This window comes from Lutra lutra, chromosome 9 (genome assembly GCF_902655055.1).
Source record: "Lutra lutra chromosome 9, mLutLut1.2, whole genome shotgun sequence".
NCBI lineage: Eukaryota > Metazoa > Chordata > Mammalia > Carnivora > Mustelidae > Lutra > Lutra lutra.
Window position 1 is genome coordinate 75,087,066 of NC_062286.1, and position 27,015 is coordinate 75,114,080.

Consider the following 27,015-nt stretch of genomic DNA (forward strand, 5'->3'; position numbering starts at 1 on the left):
TGCTGGGGGGGGGGAACTATTCTGATTGAGGTTTGTCTTTTAAGAGTTTTGAATTTTTGGATCATGGATTTCTAAAAAGAACCTTTTTATTACTTTGGGAGCTTGGCAGGAAGAAGGATGTCCCCTTGATCTTTGGCCGGTAGTTCCCTGTAAATGTTAACTTGGAGGGCTGTTGTGAGGATTATGATAATGGTTAAAATGAGATATCTTTGGTATAACCAAAAGATGATGTGCTCAATGGTAGTTAGTATTAACACAAGTCATAATACATATGAACACTAAGCAAAAGAAAGGTGGACACTCAGGCTTTCTATAGATGATTACCTAGTTGGTTAACTTGACATGGTGAAAGATTAGAACATGGGGCCCAGGAGAAAGGGGCAGGATATGTGATGAAGTGGTAAAATCAAAGGCTTTGGCACCCAAACGATCTGCCTTTAAACCTTGTATTTTTTCTTCCTATGTTTATGCTAGTCCTTCCTTCTGAGTCCCCGTAAATTGGGGATAGGGATGCCTATCGCTGGAGATGCTGCGAAGGTCAGAGACAGCCGCTGAGGTCCTGGAACTGGGGGCCTCGGAAGCTATTGTTGCTTTAGAGCGGGACTTGCCCCTGGGACCTGCCCCCGGGACCTGTCGCCAGGAATGCTGCCCGGGCCGGATGACGGAGGAATGGGACTTGCAGCTGGGGCCAGGGGCTCCGACTGAGGAAGCCCAGGGTGGTCGGGTCTCGCGCCCAGGCTGAGGCCGAGGGTTCCCTGGGGCCTTCCGTTGGCAGTCTGAGCTGCCTCTGCACACGCCGGGGAGGATTAAAGCCAGATGTGGCTTGGCGGGGCGCGGGGGGTTGAAGGGGCGGCTGCGCGGAGAAGCCAAGCTCTCGGAGCCTGGGACCGGAGACCAAGACGCAGAGCCAGACCTCGCCGTGACATTAAATGCAGGGGGGAGGAAAGGGATCTCAGCAGAGTTATGTAGCTGCAAGTCGGCGCCCCTAAATGACAGCCGGGCAGGCCACTGACGCGAGCGGCTCTGCCGCGCGGGGGCGCCCCGTGGAGGGCGCGCAGCACCGGCGGCCAATGGCTGGCGGGGTCGCGGGCGGGGCCGGGGGGGCGGGGCGGCCGCGGCGCTCCAGCGGCGGGGGCGGAGTCCCGCTGGGGAGGCGGGGCACCCGGCAGCGAACAGCGGCTGCAGCGGCGGCCACAGCAGCCTCGGCGGCGGCCGCGGCAGAACTGGCAGCGCCAGCGGCGGGTGAGGGGCTCGCGGCTCGCGGCTGGCGGCGGCGAGCGGGCGGCCTCGAGGTGGGGGCGCAGGGCGGCTGCGCGGAGGGGCGCGGGATGGAGGGGCGGTGCCGGCTGCTGGGCTCCGAGGCGCGGGGGTCGCGGGAGATCCACCTGCTGGTAACAGAGCTGCCCGCGCCGCGGCCCGACAGGGAGCTCGAGCCTCCGTCTGCTGCGGGGCTGGCTCGGGGCGCCGGCTGGGCCTCGGGGCGGGGCGCGGGCCGGGGCGCCCTGGTCGTGGGGTCAGCCCCGCGCCACCGCCGCCGCCGCTACAGCCCCTCGGTGCCGCGCGCTCTCGCTGTGGCCGACAAGGCGCCTGGTGCGTTTCCCGGCGCTCCCCGGCGCGGCGGGGCTCGTCGACTTCTGGGCAAAGTGGAGGAAAGTGCGGGCTTAGGGGGTACTGGGAGGAAGGGAGAGTTGTCTGTGGGACCGGGCCACCCCAGGGCCCTCAACGGCCCGGGGGTGGGCGCCTTTACGGAGCCGGGGGTAGGTGGGGCGGGGGCCAGGAGGTCCGGGGCATGGAGGCAGGGGTGCTCTCGCCGGGGCGGAGGCGGTGTGCAGCCGTCGTAGCGAATATTTCTACAAAGTGAAGGTGTGCGGGTCCGGTGTGAAAGAGCACCGCCATCCCCCCAGGCCCCAGTTGCCCTGAAGGAGGAAGCTGTAAGTGGGACCCTTAGATTGGGTCTGGGTGATTGCACACAGAGTGTACCAGGTGACACCTCTGAGGCGTGTTTCATGAGCTGGCAGTCATACCACTTGCGCGCCCGCTTTTATTTCTCGCAGCGTGTGTTTCTCCTGAGCCCGTTTATTTGCTTACAGTCCGAATTGCGAAATATAAGCAGATATAATGTATGTTTTTAATGCTTTTCATGTATTTTGCTGTTCTGCTTTTGCTCTCGGACGAATTCTCATGAAAGATAATGATAGCGTCGTTTGGTGGAATATAGGACCTAAATTTAGAATCAGATAATGCCTTTTGTGGTTTATCTTTCGTTTTCTGAATATTAAAAAAAATAGTTTTATTAACAGCTTATCGTGGCATGGGTTTCTTTAGTCCACACTTGTAAATCCAAAAACGTGCTGGACGATGAAATTATGTAAGCTGTGTTAATGAAAAGTATTAATCCTTTGATAAATTTAAAATGAATTTTTACATAATTTGTATAAAGTTATATAGCTTACGTCATGAATTTCATGCTTCTGCCTTTCAGTCTTCAGGCACCTCTGTCCTGTCTGTGGAATAATGAGGGAATATGCCAAGTGTTCAGCAAAGTGTTCTCAGCCATAAAATGTATTGAATATTTCAATACATTTAAATGAAGGTTTTTGTATCCAATAATAAAACAATAGAGCAGTCAAATAAAACAGGTTTTTCAGTCTGCGGTCTCGAGTTGAAGTTCCATATGTCTTTGGGAGGGTGAAGAAGATGATTGAAAGTTTTAGCTATCACATTTTTCATTGTTAAAGATTCAGATACATTAAGTGATAATCTCAGAGAGTATTAAGGTGTTAGGTTGAAATTTTTGCAAATGTGGATACCGATAAAAATAATAACACAATTTGTTTCTTGCTTTAGGTAGTCAGTCAGTCCAGAGGGCTCTTGGCTATCCAGCCTGACTGCCTCTCCTGGTTGAAGAGCATAGAGATCACTAGTTTTGCTTTAGTCTGGAGTCTTCAGTTGTACTGTGCAGTTAAACTTGATTAGTTTGGAAACCCTAATTAAAATGTATGACTACATTCTTATTGAGTAAAATGCTCTTACATTTCTCCTGCAGAATTTTAGGTCTTGTTAGTAGAATTAATAAATATCTTCTTCAAACCAGAGCTTAATGGCTTCTTGGATCTAATTTTTTCATATTTGGTATATTCTTTACATATTATTAATAGCATATCTATAGCTTACTTTGATTTTAGAAGTCATTCACTTTTACTGTCTCTACGTGTTAATACTGAATTTTATCATATGGGCGTTTTTTGTATTTAATAAAACTATTTTAAAATATCCTTTATGATTTCTTCTTTACTTCCCTATAATTATTAATTGAATGTTTATTCTAATAACCTGTATAGTTTTAGATCTTTTACTAGGACAAAATTCTTCCTGAAGTAGGGGCAGCTAAGTATGTAGCAACAGAAAGTTATATGCATTTTTATATAATGTTGCACCAGGATTGTAATTCTGTATTATATAATTCACTGAGTTATCACATCTCTTTTTATAATCAGAACTCATTATTAGGGTACCTACTAATATAAGACAATATATTAGGCACTTTAAGGAATTTAGTACAAATTGTAGGATTTCACCACAAAGATTTTAAAATCTAAACCATCAATGTGAGCGTGTTTCATGTTAACTTGTCTTAACTATAGAAGATGAATAACTTTGGTTGTAGAAAATAGTGATACCTTTGAGAATATCTTTGGAGTTCCTTGTTTTCAGATAGTAAGAGGAAGCAAGGAAGTAGAGGGGTTCAGTGCTTCCAGAATATTATACCACAGTGAGAGCTGTTGGCCAAGGAGGGTTAGAAGGCATGCTTGGATGTGTGTGTGGTGGGGGAGGGGTGCTTAGCCAGAGGTTACAGGAAGTGAGAAATTTGTTTAAAGTCTTAGGTTTATGGGGCACCTGGGTTAAGCCTCTGTCTTCTACTCAGGTCATGATCCCAGGGTCATGGGATCGAGCCCCACATCGGGCTCTCTGCTCAGAAGGGAGCCTGCTTCCCCCTCTCTCTCTGCCTGCCTCTCTGCCTACTTGTGATCTCTCTCTATCAAATAAAATCTTTAAAAAATAAAAAATTTTAAAAAAAAGTCTTAGGTTTAAACTCAGAAATTTCCTATGAATTTTGCAGCTTATCTCCTAGTAAATACATATTCATTATAGGAGAGAAAATTTTTGAAATTCACACACTGTTGGGTGAAGTTAATACCTCAGGAAGGTTCTCTAGACTGGGAGTGGCCCTTGCCCTTCTCTTCATTCTTACAAGGTGCAGGTGGCCTAGTTTGAAAGGCAAAGGGCAGTAGGTAAGCGCTTGAACTTTGAAGTCCTACAGGTCAGTGTTCCCTCTCCAGTTTAATAATGCCTGTCTCATTACCTGAAACTAATGTGACATTGTGTGTCAATTATACTTCAGTTAAAGAAAAGGCCTGCCTTTTAGGGTTTTGTTGAAGATTTAAAGCATATAGTGGTTGCATAGGAAACACTCAGTGCCTTGTAGAGTCTGTCACTGTTACCATCAGTACTATCCCTTAGTCTAGGGGGGATTTCTAGTCACTATGTTCAGTTTTACAACTGTAGCTGACATGGTGGTTTCTGAATTGCCTACCAGTGGCTACTTTAATCAGCCATACTTTGTAGTCAAGGGAATTGTCCCTGGGGCTTGTGAGGCATTTTTGGAGGTATATTAACTTACCCCAGTAGAGTGTGTCTCAGTATGTTGCCAAGTGCATCTTGTGGTCCCTTTGAGGCCACTGGGAATCGGTGAACATCTTGGAGTGCCTGACATGCCCCCAGGGAACGAGACTGGCTATGCATAGTGCAGACCAAACCCGCGGCTGGCTGCAGTTTTGTTTGTTTGGTTGGTTTGCTTTTATTTTTTAGCACAGTTAACATTTGTGGAGAACCTATTAAGTGCTAGGTGACTATACTTAAGTACCCATAAGGACTTGATTGAATTCGATGTTCAGATTTTCTGAGTGAAAGCAGTGCGAGGTCCTAGGTCCTGCAGTGTTCTGGTTGGGTTGCTTCGTTTCCTAAATGCCTTTTCGTATTCCCAGTTGACACCTTGGGAGCAGGTTACTCACCTGAAAAACTACATTTCTTTTATGATGATGATAAATGGCAATAATCACTGTGACTTTTCTATTGTTTATGAACATTATTTGTGTCCTAGAAGTGGAGCCAGGCCAGGTGGTTTGCTTGTTTTGTGGATGAAACTGCAAGGCCTAAATCAGTGGTACACCTGAAGTCCTATATATAATGATGTTGCTGGAGCTAGAGCCCAGGTTTTTTGATGCTTGTATGTTGTAGTCTCCCAGTTTTTCTTAAAGTTTTCAAAACATTGACTATTATTTTGCAAGAGGAAAATGGAGGAGTATGACGATTATGTTACGTAGGAACCGTTGCGTGATCCTCAGTTAATCAGCTTCAAATCTGTGGCTTCCTATTTGTTTAATGAGCCCCACAACCTTTCCCTTTAAATAATGAGCCATAACTTTCTTTTTTTTTGCAGAATCAAGGAGGAGGGAATATAGTTTGAAGCTCTTTTTCTGGAGGAGAAACATCGTATGATTCTAGTATATTAAATGAATTGTTTAGATGCGGGTATAATCTTGGTAGCTGGAGGTTAGCCCAGCCAAAAGTTAGTTCATAATGGTGAGTGATAAATGAAGAAAGTAGTATTTTGCATTATTGAACAAGTTTTCCTTTCTCTTTTTCCCCTGAACAGGAAGAAAGAAGCCTGAGACAGCAGCCTATGACGACTGTGAAGACAATCCAGAATTGCAATTATGAATGGTGTTGCTGCTGGGCTCCTTCTGCAGAGCGTCTGAAATGAACCTCTCTTATTGATTGTTTTTATTGACCCCGAGCCAGGAGTACTGGATTCAGTTGACTTCAGGATTAGAAAGAGAACAGTTTTGGTTATCATCATAAACATATGAACCAGTGTGATGGTGAAATGAGATGAGGCTCCGAAATGGAACTGTAGCTACTGTTTTAGCATTTATCACTTCGTTCCTGACTTTATCTTGGTATACTACGTGGCAAAATGGGAAAGGTAAGGCAAATATCTCCAAAAATGTGCATGAAATATAGTAGTAAACAATGCATAAATGCTTAGGTTAAGCAACCACAACAATCTGCATTTGCATGCTCTCTGCTGGAGGCCTGCTAGTTTCTTTCTGATGCAAAAATGAAACTGTATTCTTGGACAGAGGAGACAGAATTTCTAATCTGAATGGGGTTTGTTTTCGATTTCTTATAATTGCTCTTGGAGAAATAGATACTGATCAGTGGTTATATTATACATGGCAGCCAAGCTGAATAACAAAGACTTTTGTTTTGGCATTTTATTTTTATTAAACATCGTAAATGTTTAATAAGCTTCCTTGTACTGGATGTTGTTTAAAGTGCTTAAAAGGACACAATCAGCGCCTTCATGAAATTTACATGCTGATTATAGTAATGATTTGGTGCTATGGTAGTTAATGATTTAAACTACATGTGTTGACAGATTGCTCTTTGGGCAAGAGTATTTATGAAGTGGGTGAGGATAAATTCTTACTCAAAATTGGAAACCAGTTTTAAGTTTATTGTGTTTAGACTGTTGAATTGTGTTTTTAAGGAAGGTTATTTGTTAAGTAATATTCAGGGATAATGCCTTTGCTTTTTTTTTTTTTTAATTTATTTGAGAGCTCAGAGACAACGGAAGAAGGGCAGAGGGAGACGTTAGAGAGAGAAAATCTTAAGCAGTCTCCATGCCCAGCACAGAGCCCGACTCGAGCTCAGTGTCACAACCCTAAGATCATGACCCAAGCCAAAATCAAGAATTGGACTGTCAATCTACTGAGCCAACCAAGTGCCCCCATTCCTATGTTAATCTAGGGAAAGTTGATGGCATAGAAGGATGGAGGTACATATTTGGTTTTTTAGAATCAAGTTAGAGTAGTCATCATCTCCAGATTATTGGGGTCCTGTTTTAGTAACTTATATGAAGATAACTGAAAAGATGCATTCATTACTTAATTTTCCTCTGGCGTGTATATAGGTATGTATATGTAGATGTTTATATATCTGTGTGAGTATGTATGTATAAAATAAGCTGATTAAAGTGAAAAGCATAGGATCTGTTCTTTGAGCAAGTATACTATCTCTTTTTTTTTTTTTCCTGAGTTGGGCTGTAATTTTGAGAGGAACTATTTCAGGGAGAAATGAATGAAAAACTTGCTGAAGACCTTTATTCTTTGTGGACAAATATATACAATTTGGATTTCGTTTTTTAATTGTACCGAAAGGAGAAGACATACTTAGGAAGAACTTTGGTTCATTTAATCAAACTGTTGACTGTCCCAGACATGACCAAAACAGATGCCTGGCCTTAAAAGTTTACTTATGAAATAAGAGAATTGACCATGAGGGGCATATCTGGATTTTTTTCTTATCAGGAAATTTATCTATTCAGAGTTATAGTAATGGAGAAATGTGATCCTTTTCACTGAGTCTTATGTAAGGGATTAAAACTTTTGGAATCTCTTGGGGCGCCTGGGTGGCTCAGTGGATTAAGCCGCTGCCTTCGGCTCAGGTCATGATCTCAGGGTCCTGGGATCGAGTCCCGCATCAGGCTCTCTGCTCAGCAGGGTGCCTGCTTCCCTCTCTCTCTCTCTGCCTGCCTCTCCATCTACTTGTGATCTCTCTCTGTCAAATAAATAAATAAAATCTTAAAAAAAAAAAAAAAACTTTTGGAATCTCTATTCCACTTATCTTGTTTCTTGTGTGAAGGCATTATAAGCATTATTTTCTTTTTGGATTGAGTTGTCTTTAGGGACCCCTGGGTGGCTCAGTCGGCTGACACCTGTCTTGGGCTCTGGCCATGATCCCAATGTCCTGGGATTGAGCCCCATGTCACTCTGCTCAGTGGGAAGCATCCTTCTCCCTGTCCCTCTCCCTCTGCCTGCTGCTCCACTTGCATATGGGCACGTGCTTTCTCTCTGTCAAATAAACAAATAAAATCTTTAAAAAAGTTGTCTTTAGAATCAGAATTTAAAACATAGAAATATTCTTTCATTCTGTGATATTAGATACACATAAAGTTTGTTCTCTTTGATTATCATTCTTTGACGAGCTCTGTAATCCTTTCATGCATATTCTTCTGCTCTGTTTTTCTTTCTTTTTTTAAAAAATATTTTATTTATTTATTTATTTGAGAGAGAGAGAGAGACAGTGAGAGAGAGCATGAGCGAGGAGAAGGTCTGAGGGAGAAGCAGACTCCCCATGGAGCTGGGAGCCCGATGCGGGACTCGATCCCGGGACTCCAGGATCATGACCTGAGCTGAAGGCAGTCACTTAACCAACTGAGCCACCCAGGCGCCCCTGCTCTGTTTTTCTGCTTAGTGTTTTGTCCAGACTCTTTCAGGTGTCAACAGATGACTCCTGTTATGGTTATATAAGATCCTGGTTGTTTTTGTTATTATTTGTTTATTTTTGTTTTTGGATTTTATTTATTTGAGAGAGAAAGAGAGGGAGAAGCAGGCTCTCTGCTGAGCAGGAAACCTGACGTGGGGCTCAATCCTAGGACCCCTGGGATCATGACCCATGTCAAAGGCATATGCTTGATGGACTGAGCCACCCAGGTGCCCCAGTCCTCTGTGTTTTAATGCTATCATTTATGTAACTGATATAACTGCTGAGCATTTGGATTCTTTCTAGATCATTCTGGCAGTCAGATAGTCTGGATTTTCCAGAGCAGGCCTGCTCTTAGGTACAGTCATCAACCATGTGGTCTGATTTTTATATTGAAAGCATGGTTTCCATAATCATTGACTTTGCTGGGCTAGTAGTTTTTATTTTTCATTCACTCATTGGCCCCTTAATGTACTGCCTAGCACTGCATTAAATGCTATGAATATGAAAGAAATAATAAACTTAACACCTTTGAGAGGCTCAGGGACTGGTAGGGGAAGATTCAGGTAAACAAAACAAATATGATACCATCAATAGATTGAGATAGAAGTAATAACCCAGTGCTGGGGAAGCATAATACATGTTATATATGATTTCGTTTAATCCTTATAACAACCCTGGGAAGAAGAATTACCCCCTTTCACTAGATGAGAAAACTGAGGCAGAGTGGTTGAGAAACTTGACAAGGTGGTACATTTAAGTGATAAAGTGAAGTTTGAGCTCAGTCATGCTGGTTCCAGATATTATGCTCTTAGCTATTGGTCTGCTTCCCAGAAGAGCAGAGACTAAAGCTACTAATTCTCGAATCACTTCACAGAGGAAGAATAAATAGGGAGGTGATGCCAGGCAGAATAGTAGATAGTGGGCATGTCAGGTAGAGAGATCTTTGTGCAGCCACAAAGCTCTGAAACGGTGTAGCATATTTGTGCCTTGGAATTAGGAGACACTCAGTTTCATAGGCATGTAAGACTCCTAGACTCTCAAGGTTTAGTTGGTAATCACAGTGCACTTCTTAAGCTATTTTTCATAGGTCTTCATCTAACACTTGGAAGAATACATGAGCTGGTCCATGGGATTGCTGTAAGTTTGGGAGGATGTTAGGAACCCAGCCAGGGAAGATGGAGTTTGGGGTTGGGGATACCAGTTTTAGCAGGGCATGCAGAATTAAATGAGGCAGAATTCCAATTATGTGGAATAGACAAGTTGGCAAAGTTGTATGCAGACATTGTGAGAATGGGACCAGAGTCCTTCATTACATATGTCACTTGTAGCTGGAGTTCTCCTAAAGAACTTCCTACATTGCTCAGGCACAATCCAGAAATTGGGGAAGACTGAGCAAGCAATCCATCTGCTCACAGGAACATATAACATTCATGTACATGTTTGTGTGTGGACATGTGTTTTCATTTCTCTTGGGTATTTGTCTAGGGGTGGAATTGCTGGATCATTTAGTCACTCTATATTTAATCATTTGAAGAGCTGCCAGACTGGTTTTCTTTTCTTTTTTCTTTTCTTTTTTTTTTTTTTTAAGATTTTATGTATTTATTTGACAGATATCACGAGTAGGCAGAGAGGCAGGCAGAGAGAGAGGAGGAAGCAGGCTCCCTGCTGAGCAGAGAGCCCGATGCGGAGCTCGATCCCAGGACCCTGAGATCATGACCTGAGCTGAAGGCAGAGACTTTAACCCACTGAGCCACCCAGGTGCCCCCAGACTGTTTTTCATAGCAGCTGGACTATTACGCATTCCTTCTAGTAGCATATGAGAATTCTAGTTTCTTCACATTCTTGACAACCCATATTATCTAGCTCTCAATTCTCATTCTAGTGGTCGGGATATAGTGTTTTATTGTGATTTTGAGTGGCCTTTCTCTGATGACTAATGATGTCTAGCATCTTTTTATATTCTTTTAGCAATTTGCATATATTCTTTGGGAAATTGTCAATTTGGATCCTTTGCTTATTTAAAAAAATTTTTTTTTGTAAGTTGTAAGAGTTCTTTATATATTCTGGATATAATTTACTTAGCAGATACTTGATTGGCAAACATTTTCTCCCATTCTGTGGGTTGTCTTTCACATTCCTGGATCGTGCCCTATGAAGCACAAGAGTTTTAAATTTTGGTGAAATTCAGTCAATTTTTGTTGTTTTTGTTGTTGCTTGTGCTTTTGGTGTCCTATCCAAGAGTTCATTGTCAAACCTGAAATAATGAAAATTCTGTGCTTGCTTCTAAGAGTCTTGGCCTTTAATCCATTGTTAGGTCAATTTTTGTGTGTGGTATGAAGTAAAGGTCCAACTTGATTCTTTGGATCTGGCTATCCAGTGGTCCTAGCCGTTTGTTTTCCCCTCATTGAATGGTCTAGGCACTGTTGTTGAAAATCAGTTGATCATAACTGTATGGATTTATTTCTGGACTCTCAATTCTAGTCCATTGATATTCCTTCGTTCTAGTACAGCACCATCTTGATTATTACATTGTAGTGACTTCTGAAGTTTGGAAGTATAAATTCTGTTAGTTTATACTTTTTCAGGATTGTTTGGCTATTTTGGGCTCCTTGCAGTTCCATGTGAATTTTAACATCTGCTTGTCAATGTATATAAAGAAGTCAACTGGGATTATGATAGGGATTGCTTTGAACCTATAGATCAGATTAAGTACCATTACCATCTTAATAGTGTTCGGTCTTCCAATCCATAAAACATAGGATTTCATTTATTTAGGTCTTTACTTTTTTTCAACAATTTTTGCATACATTTACACAGTTTAAGATTTATGCTTCTTTTTAAAAATTTATACCCAAGTATTTTATACTTTCTGATAGCATTTTGAATGGAGTTGTTTTCTTAACTTTGTCAGTTTTCATTGCAAGTGTATAGAAACACAATTGATTTCTGTATATTGATTTTGTATCCTGCAACCTTCCTGAACTTATTTATTCTTATAGTGGATTCCTTAGGATCTTCTGTGTACCAGATCATGCCATCTGTGATATAATTTTATTTCTTCCTTTCTAGTCTGAATGCTTTTTCTTTGTGTTGTTTAATTTTTCTGGCTAGAACCTTCATTTCAGTGTTAAATAGAAGTAATGTGAGAGCTGACCTCCTTGTCTTGATCTTAAGGGGAAAGCAGCCAGTCTTTACATTTATTTAAGTGGAATATTAGCTGTGGTTTTTAAGTAGATGTCTTTTTTTCAGGTGAAGGAAGTTGCCTTTTAGTCCTGGCTTGCTGAGTGTTTTTATCATGAAAATATGTTGAATTTTGTCAAATGAATTTTCTGTGTCTATTGCGTGATTTTGTTGTTGTTGTTGTCTTGTTGTTCAGTATTCTGTTGATAAAATATATTACATTAAATGATTTGTATGTGTTCAACTAACCTTCCATCCTTAGAATAAGTAACACTTGGCATGGTGTATAATTCTTTTTAGATGTTGCCGGATCTGGTTTGCTAGTATTTGTTGGGGATTTTGGATCCATAGTCAGAAGGGTTATTGGTCTGTAGTTTTCTTATTTTGTGTTTGTCAGTTTTTGATATTAGGGTGATATTAATTTCATAGAAAGATTTGGGAAGTGTTCTTTTCTATTTGGAAGAGTTTGTGGAAAATAAGTGTTCTTTAAATGTTTGGTGGAATCAGTGCTGACATCATCTGGGCCTGGGCTTTTCTTTGTGAAAATACCTGTAACAAGTAATAAGATTCTGTCAGTTTTTTGATGACTGATAGAATCTTATTACTTGTTACGGTTCTTTTTAGATTCTCTATTTCTTCTCCAGTGAATTTCTGTAGGTTGTATTCTACTAATTTGTCCAGTTCATTTAAGGTATGTAATTTATTGGTGTATACTTGTTCATCATATTTCTTTATAGTCCTTCCTGTTCTTGTGAGATCAGTAGTAAAGCCCTCTCTTTTAGTACTCTAATAGTTTTAGGTTTTTTTTCCCCCCCTTGGTTAGACTAGCTAAAAGTTTGTTGATTTTGTTGACCTTTCAAAGAACCACCTTTTGTTTTCTTGATTTTCTCTGTCTACTCTCTATTTCATTACTCTTTAAAAAAAAATATTTTTATTAACATATACTGTGTTATTTGCCCCCGGGGTACAGGTCTGTGAGTCGTTAGGATTACACACTTCACAGCACTCACCGTAGCACATACCCTCCCCAATGTCCATAACCCAGCCACCCTATCTCCACCCCCCACCCCCAAGCAACTCTTAGTTTGTTTGGTGAGATTAAGAGTCTCTTATGGTTTGTCTCCCTCTGATGCCATCTTTTTTCATTTTTTCCTTCCCTACCCCCTCCACCCTGCCTCTCGAGAAAATTCCTCACATCAGAGAGATCATATATTTCATTACTTTCTACTCTAATCTTGATACTTTCCTTCCTTCTGTTTCTTTTAGGCTTAGTTTGCTCTTCTTTTTTTGGTGCAGGTAAGGTTTCTGTAGAAGGCAAGGTCATTGATTCGAGATCTCTTTTCTTTCATAATATGGGTATTTACAGCTGTAAACTTCCCTCTAGGCACTGCTTTAGTTGCATCCCATATTTTGGTATGTTCTGTCTTGATTTTCAAGCATTTCAAAAGTGTATTCTGATTTCTTACTTTTTTCTTTTACTGGTTGGTTTTTTAGGAGAGTGTTAATTTTCTCAGATTTAGGAGTATCCCAGATTTTTCTGTTATTGGTTCCTAATTCCATTTCATTGTGGTCAGAAGACATACTTTATATTATTTCTATCCTTTTAAGTTTATTTAGATTTTTAAAAATAACCTAGCATATGTTCTATCCTCTAGAATGTTGCATGTGCACTTGAGACTCTATATGCTGTTGTTGTAAGATGGAATGTTCTGTAGATGTCTGTCAGGTCCTGCTGGAGTAATAGTGCTCTTCAAACCTTCTGTTTCCTTGTTGACCTTCTCTCTAGTTGTTCTGTCCATTATTGAAAGTAGAGAATTGAAGACTCCAACTATTGCTATAGAATTATCTATTTCTCTCTTCATATTTGTCTTTTTTGTTTCATGTATTTTGATGTTCTGTTATTGGGTACATGTATTTTTTATTTTAAAATATTTTTATATTTATTTTATATTAATTATTATTGAATATTCCCTGTTTATCTCTAGTAACATTTTTGTTTGAACTGTTTTGTCTGTTGTTAGTGTATCAGTATATAACCATTCCAGCTTTTCTGTGGCTTCTACTTGTATCTTATGCTTTATTCTGTTCTTTGACTTTAATCTATTTATCTTTAAATTTACAGTTTGACTCCTGTCAACAATCTATAGTTTGATCATGATTTTCTGGATCTAGTCTGAAGATGTCTACCTTTTGCTCAGACTGTTATCCATCCATTCTTCCTGTTATTGATATAGTTTGATTTATATCTGCCATCATTTTGTTTTTCATATGTCTCATATCTTTTTTCTTCCTCTTCTATACTTTTTTTTTTTTGCATGGATTGAATATTTTCTAATGTAGCATTTTAATTTCATTAATGACTTTTTTCACTATTTTTTGAGTATATTTTAGTGGTTGTTCCAGGGTTTATCATTTACATCGCAGCCTATCAGAATCAGCTTCAGATTTATGCTACATTAATTGCAGTAATATATAGAAATGTTACCTCTGTTTAGCGCTGTCACCCCCCCCTTTTGTGTTGTTATTGTTTTATGCTTTACATCTGTCAATATTATAAACCCAACAATACATTGTTATTATTTTACCATCTGTTATTTCCTTAGCACATTGCAGCTTTATTCTCACCTATCTCCTTTGTTCTGTTATTGGCAAATATATTACATTTCCATGTGTTACAGACTTGGTGATACTTATATGCATATCGTTTTATACTATTTTTAAATAATTGAAGAGAAAGAAAAAGTGTGCATTAATAGTGTCTATTATAATTACATAATCACTGGTGCTTGTTATGTGGCTTTAAATTGCTGTCTAGGATTACTTGCTTTCAGCTTAATGATTTCCTTAAGTATTTCTTGTAAGCAACGAACGTCTGCTAGCAATGAATCCTTTCAATTTTTGTTTATCTTGGGATATGTGTATTTTAACCTTCATTTTTGAAATACAGCTCTGCTGGACTTGGGATTCCTGGTTGACAGGGTTTTTGTTTTGTTTTGAAGGGCTTTGTGTTATCCTACCACCTCTGGCCTCCAGTATTTCTTCTGAAAAGTTAGCTGTTGTTCTCCTTGGGTTAGGGTTGCCTTGTCAGTGATGGATCATTTTTCTTTTGTGGTTTTCAAGATTGTTTTGTGTTTGGCTTTTATCATTTTTATCGTGATGTGTCTGTTGATGGGCTTTGCTTCCTAGATGTGTAGGCTACTGGTTTTCAGTAACTTTGGGAAGTATTCAGTTTTTTTTTTTTTTTTTTTTTGTATTGCTTTTGTTGTTGTTGTTTTTACCTTTCTCTCTTCTTCTTGTATTCCCTGTACATTTATGATGTTATTCTTAACGGTATCCCAAATTTCTATGAGATTCTGTTCATTTTTCTTCATCTTTTTCTTTCTTTCTTCAGTTTATATAATCTCTACTGATCTGTCTTCAAGTTGGCTGATTCTTTCTTTTGCTAGTTCATATCTACTGTTGAGGTCCTCTAGTGTATTTTTAATTTCTGTTATTGTACTTTTCAACTCCAGAATTGGCATTTGGTTCTTTCTTAAAATTTCTGTCTCTTTATTGATACTCTCTTTTGTTGTTATGATTCCCTTTACTTTTACAGGGAAGTTTTCTTTTACTTTTGTGAATGTATTTTTAGTGGCTTCCTTGAAATATTTACCTGCTAATCCTACATCTAGTCATATTCACAGGGAGTGTTTTATGCTGCCTGCTTTTTTCCTGGTGTATGGGTCATATTTACTTATTTCTTTGTATGCCTATAATTTTTGGTTGAAAACTGGACATCTTAGATAATATAATTTAGCAATACTGGATACTCTCCCACTGCTACCTCCAGGGCTTTTATCTTTGCTTGTTTATTTGCTTATTTATTTGTTTAGTGACTTGCTGGATTATTTTAGTCTGTCTTCCCTCTCCCCTCCACAAGGTTGAGTGTTGGTCCTCAGGGAGACACAGTTTTGGGTTTGCCCACAATCTTCCTAGGGTGACTGTTAATACTGGTAGGACTCTCTTCCACCCTTTCAGTGACCACTACACTAATTGCTGGCTGATTTGTTCTGTTGTTTACAACAGTGCACTGGAGCATAAATTCTGCTACAAACTAATCTAATTAAATTGTGGTTCCTTTGAAGAAATGTTTCTGTGTTTGGTGTTTTTGCTATTTGTTCTGACCAGAGGAAGGCTCCTGCTAGCTGTCCCTTTTCCTCGTTTTTTCCTTGCAAAATAGCCACCAACTCCTCCAATCTAGATTGTATCTTCAGTCGATCTACAATTCTCCCAGTTCCCTTCACCCTGACTTCTGCTGTTAAACTCTCTGTTGCAGTGAGGCTAGTTCCTTTGGGAAGAGATTAGGAGCGGTCTGTTTTGTGGCCTGCTTTTCCACCAAGCAGCATTTCTGAGCCAGGGCACTGGAGTTGGGGGTGAGGACAGTGGCTAGCTTCTCTCTGAGTGGTACTCCCACTCGAGGAGCGGAGCACTGGGTAAGTGGAGGGGGCCAGTAGCATGAGGAGGTCTTGGCTCTGCCTCTCCTGGTATGGAACCCCTGCCTCACTAGCCAGTGGAATGACTTTTCAGTGTGCTGCAACCAAGATGGAGCCTTGGGTGCATGAAGAGATTGGATATCATAACCTGTTAGATATAAGAAATATGGAAGCCAAATAAACCATTATATGTAAAACTGTGGCTCTTATTTACAAATAAAAATAGTACATAAAAAGCTTTTACATTTTTTTTTTAAGTTTTTCTTTATAAAATAAGAATGTTCCTTTCAAACAGGATGTAAGGGAAATTAATAGTAAATCTAGGGCTTGGGTATACCATCATAGTTCTGGCTAACCAAAGTTGTATAATTGTGTTTGTCGAGTGCCTTCTGTGTGTCAGGCACTATTAAGTTTGGGTTATATTACTGAATGCGTCAGAAAAATCCCTACTTTAATGTGGGGGAGGAAGAAAGGAGATAGCCAAAAAATAAAACAAAATAAAAAAACAATTAGTAAGCTGATGAATAATAAATGTGTTTTTTAAAGCTTTTTATTTTGAAGTAATTTTAGGTTTACAGCAAATCTGAGGCACAGTACACAGAGTTCCCCTATGCCCCCTAATATGAACAACTTACAGTACCACAGAATATAATATTCTAAACCCTCACATTGCCTTTGATCCAGTACTATTCACTCATCTTCAAACCTTATTTGAATTTCACCAGTTGTTCCACTAATGTCCTTCTGTTCTAGGATCCAGTCCAGGATCCCACATTGCATTTAGTTATGTTTTCTAGTCTCCTCCATTATGGGAAATTTCCTTAATATTTTCCCTTATGTTCTTGGCACTTTTAAAGCCTTTGGCCAGTTATTTTGTAGAATGTCCCTTAATTTGAATTTGTCTGATGACTTCTCATGATTAGATTGAGGTAATGCATTTTGGCAAGAATACCACGGACATGACATTGTGTCCTTCTCAGTACACCGTATCACCAGCTTTGTGATGTTGAAGTATATTACCATTGGTTATGAGAACACGGATCACTTGCTTAAACCGGTACCTGCCTAGCTTCTCCACTGTAAAGCTACTATGTTCTTCTTCGTAAGTAATAAGCATTTTGTGGAGGCTTCTTGAAAATTAAGTGGATATCTTGTTTCCCATCATACTCTTGCCTATAAATTTTAACATGCATCGGTTATTTTTGTCTGCATCAGTTTATTACTGTGGTTTGCCCAATGTGATTTTCCATTTCTGCCATTTCTTCTACATTTAGTAGTTGGAACTCTGGAAGAGATGTCTCTTCTTCCTTCTGTCTTTCTCATGTCTTGATAGGAGTATGGACCCAAGGGTATTTATTTTGTTCTGTGGTTTATAGTCCTCTATTACCCTTAATGATTTTGGTGTTTACATTGTCCCAGAGGTAGCCATTGGGAGCTTCTTCACCTTGGCTTCTGTGCCTTCCACATGCCCCTCTCATATTTTTCAAATTTATTGAGGTGGAAATTCACATAACAAAATAGAAAGTTCATTAAAGTGAACAATTCAGTGGCCTTTAGTACCTTCACAGTGTTGTACAACCAGCACCTCGATCTAGTTATCACTCATTTCTTGAGCCGTTTTTGATTTTCTGGTGCTGTAACATGCTCCAGGTTCATCTTGCATTTTCTCTGGCCCAGCCCTGGAAGTAGTCCTCTCTTCAGGGACCCTCCAGTTCCTTTAAAGAATGGAGTCTTGGTGTGCTCATTCCTACCATGGCATCACCACTTAGCTTCTCAGTAGGTAATGCAAGAAAGTATATGTGTGCATACACATATATTAAAAAAAAAAAAAAAACAAAAAACAAAAGTTCATACTGATCCCTCTCATTTTAATATAGTACAGCTGGGTTCATTCTGGTTTCTGCCTGCCTTTTTTTTGTAACTTATCTCTGTATCCCACAGTTTAAAAAAAAAAAAAGGCTGTTAGTATCCCAGTATAGTTATTTACTCAATTACTGTATATACAGACAATAGTTTCAGAATTGTTAACCAGTATCCAGGTGAAAAATAAATTTCTTAGGGTATAATATCTGTGTACAGGTCTTTTTATCTTAAAATTATGTAGTGAAATGCTGTCTCCCAAAGTTCCTTAGCTTATTTCTTATCCACTTCCTTTTCAGTGTGGCTTTCCCATTCAGTTATAATACACATAAGCCCATACATAAGCTCATTTATTAATGCTTGCACTCTATTTTTGGGCTCCCCTCCAGGTCCTGGTTACTGCCTTCATTTATATTTTGGATATGTGAAACATTATCTTGGTTCTGAGACTCAACCGTAAGAAAAGATAGCCTAAGAGAAATGTCCCTCCTCATTCCTTCTATGCCATTTTCATTTCTCCCTTCTTTCTACCCAGTTTCTATCTCTCCCTTGTAGCTATTCAGTCTCGTTTCCTGTTGTATTCTTTCTGTATTTCTTGTTGCACAAATTGAGCAGAGGCACGAACATTTCCTTGTCTCCGTTTCTTAAGTGATGGGTAGCATACTACAGATACTTCTCTGTGCTTTGCTCTTCCCACTTAGCAGTGTGTCCTGGAAATTGCTTCTTAGCAGTTCATGGAGGTCTTCCTCTTTTTTTTTTTTTCTTTTTAACAACTTCATACTTCATTGTGTTGAATGTACCGTAATTCATCCAACCACTCTCCTCTTTAGGGGCATTTAGGTTTTTAATGCATGTATTCAGTATGTTAAGTACATATTTTCTGTCTGGCATTGTGCTGGGTCTTGAATAATGGAAATCTAGTTTATAGGGTTTTTTTTTTTTCTTTTTTTAAGTTTAATTTTAGCCTTAATTTTTTTTTTTTCATACCATGGGAAATCAAGGACTTAATGTTTTGGAAGAAAATTGTAGTTGCCACCTATGTTGTAAACAAGAAAGTCTGGAGGTTGAGCTGATTTGATTACCATTTAGATTTAAATAACTTATTCAGGAAAAGGAGATTTTGTCTCTCTTGTTGAAGTATATTTTTGTTTGCATCCAAACTTATTATATAATTTTCAAAACCTAAGGATAAAAGGTAGGCCAATTTTTAAGAAGCTTTAATTTCTATTTTATTTTTATATATATGTATGTGTATATATATGTGTGTGTGTACACATGTATTTATATATGTGTACAAAACGGAGAGAAGCAGAGGGAGAGAGAGACTCTTCAGCAGGCTCCATGCTCTGTGCAGAGCCCGACATGGGGCTTGATCTCACAACCCTGACATCATGACTGACATCAAGTTGAGGTTAAGACGCTTAACTGACTGAGCCACCCAGGTGCCCCTATTTATACCTTTTTGACGGGAAGCTAGAAAGTAACTTAAAGCAGATTACAGTCAGTATTCTTACTTTTCCAATTTAAAAAGTAGTAAATATTCACATGCCAGGCTTTTTACTTTCTTCACAGCTGAGGTCATAAGATCTAATTTTCTGGCCAGGAGGACACTGAGTTGGCCTGTGCATCTTCACTTCAACAGGTTTCAATATTTACTATCTTCAGAGCAATTTTATTTCTTCAAGTAGATGTTTTAATTGAAGTCTAACGTACATATAATCAGTGTACAATTGTAGGAGTTTAGCTCTGTGAGCTGTCACCAAGTGGGCACCATCTGTGTAACAAACCCCGGAAGGAGAACATTGTGGCACTATGTGTCTTTGTGTGTTGGCACCTGAATTTGTTGGTGTTTGACCTGGAAGTTGCCCATGCAGCATCTCTCGTGGTACTTCTCTGAAGGAACCAAGTCTTGGATTTCATCTCTATGCTGCTGTTTGCATTTAGCCTTTCTGCTTGCCCAGGATTTACCGAATGCTCTGTTTGCCTATCTTGTACTACGCTGTGGGAACGCAAGGGTGATTGAGACGCAAGGCCTGCGGTAGGGGGGATGTTACTTTAGTGGCCCTACCAGCACTCCAAGTAACCATTGTTCTTTCTGCTCTCCCAGAGCTGTGGACACAGTGCTGTGATTAGCATCAAGGTAAAAACAGTTCATTCTGATAAGGGGTCCTAGAAAAGCTCCTTATAAGAAGGGACATGTGAGTTGGTCTGAAGGATAAAGAGGGATTTGATAGGAGAAAGGTGCTCCCTGGGATAACGGAAAGGGTAGATGTTGGCTTGAACCACAGTGCATACAAGTGGCAGAAGACTTGAATGGCAGAAGCATTTGACCTGAGTGACCAGAAGTGTTGACCTCATGCATAAAGGGTGGAAAGAAAGTGGGAAGAGACTCGGGGAATCAGAAGGGTCTAGGGACTGGCAGTTTCTGTTCGATCAGAAGCACATATGATGGCTGGGGAGGAGGTGAGAGATCTGAAGAGCAAGGCAAGAGGTCATGATGAAGAGGGTCATTGTCTTGTGACTTTGTCCTTCCAATAAGATACCTTATTTGTTTAGACTTGGGTACATTTTTTGAGTAGGTGACGACATGGCACTTAGCATGTGTGTGCACACATCTTTTTTCTCATAGTTTTGTTTTAAAGTACAGCTGATTATTTATTTATTTTTAAAGATTTTATTTGAAAACAAGAGTGAGGGAATGAGAGAGAGAGGGAATGAGAAAGTACAGCTGATTATTTATTTTTAAAGATTTTATTTGAAAACAAGAGTGAGGGAATGAGAGAGAGAGAACAGGTGAAAGGCAAAGGGAGAAGCAGACTCTCCTCTGAGCAGGGAGCCCAGGGCAGGACTGGATCCCAGGATCCTGGAATCATTAACTGAGCCCAAGGCACATACTTAACTGTCTGAGCCTCCCAGGCGTCCCAGTACAGCTGTTGGATTTGAATCTCAAACACCTCAGTCAGCAGACAAGTACAAATATTGCAAAACTTACACCCGTATTTATATTTAAACTTTTCTAAACTATCAATGGCATGGGCTTCATTCATTTCCTTATTTCCGAACCTTCATAAGGTTATGGAATTCTTATTTTTATACCTTTCTGAGGTTTTAGGAATCTCACCAGCTTGGGGGGAGAAGAAGTGAATATCTACTGAGACCAGTGCATGCTAAACATGTCCCGGGTTATTGACGGAGTCTTGAGTTGGGCAGGGGACCTGGTTGCTTTTCCCAAGTTGATTTAAATCTTTCATTATCTAGTTGCGTCCTTTTCTGCAATTAAACCTAATTTTTAGGTTAATAAGGCCATTTAAGCTCCTATTGCTGATTTAGATTTTTGTTTTTTTCCATGCTGATATTTCCATGCTGGTATTTTCCCCTCTGGAATAAGATTCTTTTTTTTTTTTTTTTAAAGATTTTATTTATTTATTTGACAGAGATCACAAGTAGACAGGCAGGCAGAGAGAGAGAGAGAGGGAAGCAGGCTCCCTGCTGAGCAGAGAGCCCGATGCGGGACTCGATCCCAGGACCCTGAGATCATGACCTGAGCCGAAGGCAGCGGCTTAACCCACTGAGCCACCCAGGCGCCCCTGGAATGGGATTCTTAATTGCCCTCTTATCATTACCCTGACTTGATAGAGATATTGCAGACTTAAGCATGCCTTATTAGAATCTTTGATTAGAAGGCCACCTGAGTTTTCTTCCTCTAAGATAAGGGATTAGTCTAGGAGTTTGATCATTTTAGGACAGATCATGGAATATTTTCCTTCTTTCTTTTTTTTTTAAACCAAATTTCTTTGTGTGACCATTACTCTGATCATTTTCTCCACCCCCTTGTTCTTGTTACCTTGCTTATTTTTTTCCAAAGTTTTGAGCTTGCATGGAATCTTCCCACCCCCCATTTCTTGGTAAACAGAGATAAAAATTTATGTCTACACTTTATAAGCAGACATGCTTATTAGAGGAAAAAATACTCAAGTATATTGACCAGTCTTCTACCTGTTTAAATTAACAGAAAATTAACCATTTTCTGTTCTTTATCTTTTTCACATTTCAGCCTATTTTTGAATTTTTTTTTTCTATTTACAGAGTAAGTTTGTATCCACTTAATGTAATTTTTTTTCTTGAAATGTCCAGGTAGTCACCACTTGTCTACTGGAGATCCTTTTAGGCTGTTTGTTTATCTATTAAGAACTCTCCCTGACATCTCTGAAAGCGTCCTTGCTTTGCTATCCTATTCCACACTCACAGACACATCCTAATTTTTCCCCTCCATCAGTAGATGTGGAGTTAGCTATGCCTTAAGAGTCCTAGTTCCTTTCAGAAGGAATTGTATTAGAGACTAAAATTTGAATGTCCATAAGACTTAATGATGGACAAAAGTGTTGCTCTTGTTTGTAGGAAATGGCCATTGGTTGGTTTTTCTGATTTAACTAACCACATTGTCGTGTTCTACTTTCGCTTCTGTGTGAGGTTTCATCGATCACTACAATTTTGTTGTATATCGATGAACTCCAGCTCTCTATAAAGAGAAATTTCCAATAGGATTGGAGTTTTGCAGGCAAATTCAGCAGTCTGGGACTTGTTACTTAGAATGTGGAAAGTTATACAGGATAAGAGTTTGCCAGCTAGTTTATCTCTTTCTTCACTGTGGCAAACAGTCAGTTATTTCTTAATTTACTTCTTTGTGAGTCCTGGCAAGCCTTTGTGCACAGAAATTTCTGTTGGTACCTGGATTGCTATTTCAGAGTACCAAAAATGAAAAAAATTCTTCACGAATCCTGTGTGTGAATTATGGATGAAAGAGGTAAATGTTTGAGGAACTATCGTAATCCTAAACTGTATGTCTGGTGGCTTGTTGTCATGATGGACTTTTCCCCTGGTACCTTGTTCTTTCATTATGTCAGTGGAGGTTGAGCTTAAAAAGTTGACCTTCAAGACTTGTGATGTAAAGTTTCGTATTTGTTGCTTCCTGTCATAATTTGCATTTATCTCAAGTTGTCTCTTTTGTAGCTCTGTACCATTTCCCCAAATGTCTTATCCATTCATATTTCCCCCTTTTTACTTTTAATTAGTGGTAAGGTCCTATTTATTTGCAAATGATTTTGCAGAAAAATAATAAGACTGATTAGAACTCTGTTACTGCTGTATACTGGTGTCATTATAAGAGAAATAAGCATGTAGTTTCATGACCGAACATAAGCATAGGGTTGGTACTTGGGAACAATGAAGAATACCATTGTTGGCTATGTTTGCATCCGTGGTCTCATTTAGTTCTCACAACAGCTTGAGGGAAGTAGGTGAGTATTAAATCCCTATTTGAGGGACACCTGGGTGGCTCAGTCAGCTAAGCATTTGCCTTTGGCTTAGTTCATGATCCCAGAGTTCTGGGATCGAGTCTTGCATCAGGCTCCTTCCTCAGCAGGGAGTCTGCTTCTCCTTCTACCTGCCACTCCCCCTGCTTGTGCTCGCTGTCTCTCTCAGACAAATAAATTTAAAAAAATCTTTTTAAAAAAATCCCTATTTGACATGGAGACACTTAGGCAACCAGTGAAGTATTTAATCCCACTCTGTTACATGACTGGAGAATGATAAGATAAAGGATGTGAGCCCAGGTGTATCTGGTCCCACGGCTGGTACTATTGGAAGCAGATCTTAGAGACACACTGCTTACTACCTCCTGTGCAGTAGAGTGTGTCACCTAAATGGAGTCTCCATAGGAGCTTTGGCAAGTCTTGTTTTGTTGGTCACCAATGTGACTTTTTCATGTGCTTTTTCTAAAACAATATTTCCTTTGCTAGTATTTAATCATATTCTAGCCCTATCTGTTGATGTTACCTTTTTATTTTTTTAAGTATGAGGTTTCAGTTTTCAGTAAAGTTAGCAGAAATCTATTTTACCTTGATTGTTTCTAGGTTAAAAAGTTAGTTCACCCTGCTGTTAGTTAGAGGATACTTAAGTCATCAAATGATCTGTTGTATACCCTAGCAAAGTTACCTTGAAATTGAAATGTCTATATTATTGGTTGCTACTATTTCTGGAAGAAGTCTGTGTTAACTTGAGTCATGATGGATTTTTGTTTTGTTGTTGAGTACAGCTGTTAAAGTGTCTTCCTAAATGTGCGTAATAGTTTAGAATGGCATAATCTTTTTTGGGGGGCTCAGAAATATATAGAATATTAGTCTTTAGGAATTTAGGTTTATTGCTTTGGTGTAGAGAAAGACAGTTATAAATCTGGTGGCTTTGGTTAAAATAAAACACTATCAATGACTATCACAAATTTGGTATATTATGAATGAAAAATCAGACCATTGTCAGTTGTGCTCACTGAAATAACCTTGACATTGAGTAAATCACAGATGAAGAGATAGGCTTGACTACTGTATATTTTGAGCTATAATAGAGTTAACGATTAAGGTAAAGCTAAGGCAACATTTTTATTGGTAGTTAGAAAATGTAGTTTTGCAGTATGGAACTTAAGTTACTTTGAAAACATTTTCTAGGAGTGAGTTCTATTGCGGGTCAGATACAACATCAAATGTGTAGAATTTTTGACTTGTAGCAGATGTTTTAACTATTTGGAAGTCATAGAGAAGATCAAGAAAGAACTCCAGTGATTGTAAATGACCAGTGTTACTGAGGAATTAATAGGATTTGATCTCTTTCCAGAAGTGAAAGACAGGGTGGGTGTAGAGGTTATTAAAAAGATGCTGCTCATGGTTTTCTTTTCCTGAGGAATAATGGCAGTGTTATTGTTTGGGAGAAATGAGTCTAGAGACCTTCCTTGGTTCCCTTGCAGCTTCCTTCTTGATTTTGGAAAAGTCACTTGAGCTCTGTGGAGGCTTTTTTTATTTATGTTTTTAATTTTAATTTTCATTCTACTGGTAATGATCGTGGGGCAATTTTAAAGACTGGGAAAAATGCTACAAGGCAAAGTGCAGGCCAACAGGGTTGTTTCTTTTCTTTCTTTTTTTTATTTTAAAGGAAAAGAAGGTGGGTATTGCTAATTACAGAGCTTGGCATTTGTGGCAATATGCTTCATGACCATGAATGCTTGCTTGCTTGCTTATTTATTTATTTATTTATTTATTTTCGGTTTGTTTGGGTTTTTTTGAAGATTTATTTATTTTAGAGAGCATGAGTGAGTGGGGGAGGAGGGGCAGAGAGAAGGGAGAATCCTGAAGCAGACTCCCTGCTGAGTGCAGAGCCCAACAGAGGTCTCAATTCCAGGACCCCGAGATCATGTCCTGAGAGAGAATCAAGAGTCGGCCTCCCAACTGACTAAGCCACCCAGGCTCTCCACCGTGAATACTTGTAAGAAGAAGCAGTGATTGCTAGTAGCCAGCAAAAATGAACTAGGATTTAGCCTAGATCATGAACTTTTTTTTTTTTTTTAAGATCTATTTATTTATTTATTAGAGAGAGAAAGAATGAACACAGGTGCATGCCTGAGTTGGGGGAAGGGCAGAAGAAGAGAGAGAAAATCTCAGGCAGACTCTCTGTGGAGCATGATGTGGGCTCAGTGTCATGACCCTGAGATCACTGAGCTGAAACCAAGAGTCAGATAGATGCTTGGTCAACTGAGCCACCCCAGGTGCCCCTGTTTGTGTATTCTTCTAATCCATTTTTTAATATATGGATTTATATTTGGCAACCCCATAATTGTTTTTTTTTTTAAAGATTTTATTTATGTACTTGACAGAGAGAGATCACAAGCAGGCAGAGAGGCAGGCAGAGAGAGAGAGAGAGAGAGAGAGAGAGAGGGAAGCAGGATCTCCGCCGAGCAGAGAGCCCGACGCGCGACTGGATCCCGGGACCCTGAGACCATGACCTGAACTGAAGGCAGCGGCTTAACCCACTGAGCCACCCAGGCGCCCCTCAACCCCATAATTGTATATGCATATCTGTATATGTGTGTGTTTTAAAATGTTTACACAGATACCATTATGCTATATATGTAATAGTATTATGCAGGCATTATTCTGTATGCATAAAAACATCTTGGGTTTTTTTACTCACATTATTTTACTGTTTTCAGTGGGGAGGGCACCCTGGAAAGCCCTACTCCATCATTTTCACTGATCTCACACTATAGCGGCTTCTCATACCTTTTTGTTCTCTAGCTCCCAGCAAGATTCTGGTCCAAGTTAGATATATAACATTTTTGTCCTTGTTCCTTCAGAAGTTTGCCTTTTAGAGTTCAGGTCATGGCACAGCAGATGTGACTTTTTTTTTTTGTCCCTACATACATGGTAGATAATGGTTAGGACACAACATCAAAACCTCTGTGTTGGGGCGCCTGGGTGGCTCAGTGGGTTAAGCCCCTGCCTTCGGCCCAGGTCATGATCTCAGAGTCCTGGGATCGAGCCCCGCATCGGGCTCTCTGCTCGGCGGGGAGCCTGCTTCCTCCTCTCTCTCTGCCTGCGTCTCTGCCTACTTGTGATCTCTCTCTTTCTCTCTTCCCATCAAATAAATAAATAAAATCTTTAAAAAAAAACAAACAAAAAAAACCCCTCTGTGTTATGATCAGTCTCTTCAACATCCACATTGTAGTTCTCATTTTCAATGTTTGGGTGCACTTGGTTCTTGATATCTAGTAATGGGAATGTTAGTTGATTTTCATTAAATTCAGACTGTTCTATGATCACATCACCATTGTGTGACTATAGATAAGTTCATTGGACATTATTTATTTCCTCTGCAGTTAGAGTGATACTGTGTCCAATGTGGGCCACTTGAGAGTAAAGCAAGTGCAATTAACAGTTATGCTGGGGTAATAGCTGTAAATTTCAACAGCCCCAAGCATAGGTAAATAAATATGTAGTCACCCTATTAGTGAAGTGAAAGACTGTGATAGTGACTGGCCATGTTTGGGCAAAACAGGGAAACTGATTCAGTAGTGCTGGGAAGTGAAGTTCTGTGATCTAGAAGCATCATTCAGAATCCTTGTGAGCCTCCCTGCTTGAGAGGGAATGCACATTCCATTGTATTAATCAAACACGTGGAACCCACACAGGATTGCAATGCATGCCTTAAGAATGGAGTATAAACCGTGAGTAGAGGGGAAGCATTTCCTGAGGTGGTAGCAAGCATTTGCTGAAGCAGTCATGAAAGG

General features: G+C 39.7%; 1 protein-coding gene across 5 annotated transcripts in view; it reads left to right on the forward strand.

The window, feature by feature from the left end:
• MGAT4A (alpha-1,3-mannosyl-glycoprotein 4-beta-N-acetylglucosaminyltransferase A) overlaps positions 1–27,015 on the forward strand; it is a 155,842-nt gene that overhangs the window by 38,498 nt on the left and 90,329 nt on the right. The window contains exons 1-2 of one of the 5 annotated variants that reach the window (XM_047745040.1): positions 1,157–1,292; positions 5,717–6,046. In XM_047745040.1, the coding sequence (XP_047600996.1) occupies positions 5,953–6,046 (94 nt within the window). In that variant the 5' untranslated portion in view covers positions 1,157–1,292; positions 5,717–5,952. Of the gene's footprint in view, positions 1–1,156; positions 1,293–1,381; positions 1,654–5,716; positions 6,047–27,015 lie in introns of those variants that run through there. The other 4 variants (XM_047745041.1, XM_047745043.1, XM_047745039.1 and 1 more) reach the window with 4 other exon arrangements.